This window comes from Calliopsis andreniformis, chromosome 7, assembly GCF_051401765.1.
Source record: "Calliopsis andreniformis isolate RMS-2024a chromosome 7, iyCalAndr_principal, whole genome shotgun sequence".
NCBI classification, from domain to species: Eukaryota; Metazoa; Arthropoda; class Insecta; order Hymenoptera; family Andrenidae; genus Calliopsis; species Calliopsis andreniformis.
Window position 1 is genome coordinate 2240890 of NC_135068.1, and position 4531 is coordinate 2245420.

Sequence of the window (4531 nt, forward strand, 5' to 3'; positions counted from 1 at the left end):
ATAAGATCTTGAGATATGAATATAAAATTTAGATATAAAGTTTCATTGAAATTCATTCAGTCGTTTGAATGCAATTGGGTTAATAAACATATGCGGTTTTTTAAAAAGAGCTCTTTTTTTATTAGTTAAAACGTAAGCAGGGGGTCTTAAAATGAGTTTTTCTGCAGAAAAAAATTTTCGAAATTTTTTTTCATTACAATACTTTTCTAAGTTGGACACTGAAAATATCCAGGCAATCGGAAAGCTCGCGCAAGGTGCGTGCCGCTTGCCGCTTGCTAGCGATTGGGATTTAAACATTTCAAAGAATGAGAGAGTGCGCATCACGATCCACCTTCTCTCTCGACCTCCCGAAGCTGCCCGAAACTGTCCGAAGCGCCGAACTCACGGATACGCGGCCCGTGCGTTAGTATATGTAGTGAAGGGGGTAATTCTCAAGATTTGCATCCTCAGTCTGGCAGCAGAGGTCGGGAAGAATATAGAATTCTGAGTAATTGTAAATAGTACATCTAGTATGTTTCCTCTGATTGCTCCATGTCCTTCATCTGCTGCTGCTTCCGCTTCATCGGTGGTCCTGTCTTCGTTCGTCTGTGAAAGTGAATCCCGTGTATCATTGAGTTTGGGATACGCGATGAAGTCGAAGACTTTTCATGGGGAGAGTCGGGAAGAATGCAGGATACAGCTCGCAGCTGTATCATGGGAGAATGGTTGGGATAGAGCGAAAAAAGATATGGCCTTGATCGTCCTATTAGTTGGATCGACGCGGGACGTTTTGACTTCTCTGTCCGCTGCCTAGCTGTTGAATCACGAAATTGTAGTTTCGGCCTTGGAGTTTCGTTATGGAACTATGAAATTAGCTAATTTGAAGTAAATGCTTTTTCGAAATTGATGGCAGCAGAAAGGGTAGTCGCTGACTAGGGAGGTGTAGAGGCTGGCGACTGTCGCCTTTCCACATTGTCCTGCGAAAACGCGGGATAAGTTAGCAGCCTCACAATTTATCACGACTTTGGACAAGGACGTAATTAGGAAGTCGCTGCGCGTTGGTGGCCTCACAGAGCTGGGGACCGTTGTCATCAGAGCTCTAGAGATGGAAAGCGTTGAGTCGCTTTCGCAGGACGAAGCGCAACAGTTTGCGCTTGTAAATAGGGAGCACTACGAGGGGCAGTAGTTCAAACACCTCACACGTTTTGAGTTCCAATAAAAAAAAATATTTGAAGATGATGCAGCCTGTGAAGAGGACACCCAAAGACAAGAATGCCTGTTGGATCTGAAGATAGTCAGGCCAGCTGCGGAAGAACTGCCCGGAAGCAAAGAAAAGAAAGACGTAGCGGGAGAACACTGGACTGCAATCTTACATTCCCCACCGAGGGGCCAGAAATTTGTTATCGCTGGACAAGAATAGGAATTCAAGGGGAACGAACAGGCTGGAGCTGAGACCACCTCAAGAGGAACGACAATGCGCACGAATTGGACGGCATACGAAGGCCGTGATGTTCCATTCCTTCAGTGAGAAAAGTGACTTGTAGAAAAGTCAAAGAAGAGAAGAAGAAGAGGGAAAAGGAAGCTGCTAAGAGTAGCCGGAAAGTAGACTTTCGTAGCGGATGTAAGCGTACAAGATAACAACGGGAGAGATAGACTGCATTCCATCACTGGTGGTCGTTGCAAGTCCTATAGGCGCGACTCCTACTTGGTAAAACGTCCGGCGCAAGGTCTGTCGTCTCGTGAAAATTTCTAATAGGATACAAAGAAAAATGGACGCTTTTCTGCAAGAAAATTGGCCATTCCCCGTTTCCCGTTGGATTAGTCGGTGTGAATGCAGTTTCACCGAATAGTGAAAAAGTCCTCAAGAAGATGGTCCCAGAGCACTAGCTTCTCGCCCAGGATTTTTGCATGATTTTCGCCTGGGATGATAGCCAAATGTTAAGACGTAGTTTGAAAAGGGCCATGCAGGTATGATTTCCTCTAACACCAATTTTTCAGACCTATGCTCGCAACGAAGAATGAGAAAATGGTCGAAGCAAACGTCTTCAGAACCAATAAGCTCAGAGTCTTCTGACAGTTGTCATGGTGATAAGATGTGATCGAACCGTATGATACAAACCAATGTAAGTTGCCCGATTGTAAATAAAGTTCTATTATACTGTGTTTATTGTTTGATATGTTTGTTATGAGCTCGTGGTACGCGCGGGGAGTCACCGATAACTGTACCCACGTACACGTGTATTTCAATACTCATGCGCCCATTTTCCAAAAATAACTTAAAAGCAAAAACATTAGCATGGTAAAAGAAGGCAAGCAAGTTTAAGAGAGAATTAAATGAATTGCCTGTACTGAGACCAGAAATATGTATTGCGTTAAAACTAGAAATAAAATGGATTATGACACCATAACGTAAATAAGTTACAAACATAGTGTAACAACCAGCTGCGATTTCGACTATGAAAAATCAAGTTTTGACAGACAATTTTCTTCTTACATTCAATAAATAATAACTGATAATTAGATCTAAACAGTGACATTGATATAAATTCTTAACTCATAACCCTTACCTCAAATCCTTAATCGAATCTTCGCGCCAGCGATATGTAACGCGCGTGCGCACATACAACGGAACGCTTCCCATTACGCGTGCGCACAAAATCAGTATCTGGGACGAAACCGAGTAGGCCGAGTCCCCACGAAAAGCCGCCCAATGGTGGCGACCAATGAGTGCGCGGTATAAGGCGCTGTTGTGGAAAAAGAGGCAGCGTGGTACGCAGTTGGTGAGCATTGAACGGCATGAAAGAAACGACGAATATAGCGAGATAGTTCGTTAATTAATTAGTAGAATTACGTTGTAGTGAAAATACAGTCTTGTCAGTCAGTCAGTCAGTCAAAAAAAGAAAAAGAAAAAGAAGAAAAAAAAAAAAGAACAAAGGATGGCTAATAACAACAAAGGAGAGGTGCAACCTGCACAAGTAGGCCGCATCGCAAAATTACCATCATTCTGGCGGGAGGACCCCGAATTGTGGTTTAGCGAAATGGAAGCCACATTCTCGATCGCACAGATAATACATGATGAAACGACATTATCGTACGTGGTAGACAATGCCGATCCAGTTATCTTGCCGCACATCGCGGACGTGATCAGGGCACCGCCGTCTCAAGATAAGTACAAGACAATCAAGACGCGCATACTTTCCGCGTTCGCGGAAGCAGAGGAAGTAAAGTTGCGCAGGGTACTAAAAGGCCTGGTACTAGGCGATTTAAAACCATCGCACCACCTGCAGCGAATGAGGAACGCAGCAGGAACACAATGCTCAGACGCAGTCCTGCGATCCCTGTTCATGGAACAGTTGCCAGAACAGACAAGGGCGATCCTGGCTGGTAACCATGGCCCTAACTTGACGAACGTGTCCTTACTCGCCGACAAGATCTTAGAACTGCAGCGCCATAACCTCATCATGGCAGCTTCAAGCTCGACAACCACCGGGTGTACAGCCTGTGGACCGGCGATCGCTGCTCTGTCCACCAAGCTGGAGACATTATCAGTCGAGCTGAAACGATTCCGGAGACGCACCCCGTCAAGAGGCAGATCAAGATCCAGGCCCCGGGAGCAACCAAATAGCTGGTGTCATTTTTACCGCAAGTTTGGTGCCAAGGCATGGAGTTGCAGACCACCGTGTGCTTGGAAAACAAGTACAGAGATGGAAAGCGAGAAAAGTCGTCTGGGATAGAGATGGTCCAGGGCGACGAGCAGCTGAAATACCGTCTCGTGTTAACCGATTATAAAGCAGGTATGAATTTTTTAATCGACACAGGTGCTGACGTATCCGTCCTACCACGCACGGTCGAGTCGCAGCCCCAGGAGGTTGCACGGTTAAGGCTGCACGGTTAAAGCTGCACGGTTAAGGCTGCACGGTTAAGGCTGCACGCAGCCAATGGGTCCCCGATAGTTTCTGCCATTGCTACATCGACGATATCCCCATCGCCTCTCGGAGTAGCGAAGAGCACGAGGAGCATATGAGGGCGGTGTTCCGGAGACTTCGCGAGCATGGACTAGCCATCAACGTAGCCAAATGCACGTTCGGAGCGAGCCAGGTTGAGTACCTGGGCTATCTTGTCAACGTGCAGAGAACAAGGCCGCTACCGGAAAGGGTAAAGGCGATCCAGGAGTTCCTGAAGCCGAAGAACGTTAGCGAGCTGCGACGTTTTTTGGGCGTCATAAACTTTTACCGACGATTCATCGAGCACGCAGCCGGAGAGCAGGCCCCCCTACTGGCATACATAGTGGGAGCTGGGAAGAGAGACCGACGACCCATTTACTGGAACGAGGGGAGCGAGCAGACTTTTGAGCGGTGCAAGCAGCAATTGGTCAACGCAACCCTGATGGTACATCCACGGGAAGACAGCGTGTTAAGGTTGTATACGGATGCTTCCGACACGGTGATGGGAACAGCTCTGCAGCAATAGAATGGGGACAAGAGGGAACCACTAGGTTTCTTCTCCCGGAAGTTTACGGACTCAGCGGAGATATAGTGCCTATGACAGGGAG

At 46.7% G+C, this 4531-nt stretch overlaps 1 protein-coding gene across 1 annotated transcript; it reads left to right on the forward strand.

Moving 5' to 3' along the window:
• Positions 1-2775: 2775 nt before the first annotated feature.
• Positions 2776-3713, forward strand: LOC143181888 (uncharacterized). The gene is made up of 2 exons (XM_076382545.1): positions 2776-2804; positions 2849-3713. Exons 1-2 carry the CDS (start codon positions 2776-2778, stop codon positions 3711-3713), a joined length of 894 nt encoding a protein of 297 aa, XP_076238660.1.
• Positions 3714-4531: the final 818 nt, after the last annotated feature.

Coding starts and splice junctions, on each gene's coding strand:
- LOC143181888 (XM_076382545.1), top strand. CDS start 2,776: ATGAAAGAAACGACGAATATAGCGAGATA. Junction 2,805..2,848: donor ACGACGAATATAGCGAGATA/GTTCGTTAATTA, acceptor GTGAAAATACAG/TCTTGTCAGTCAGTCAGTCA.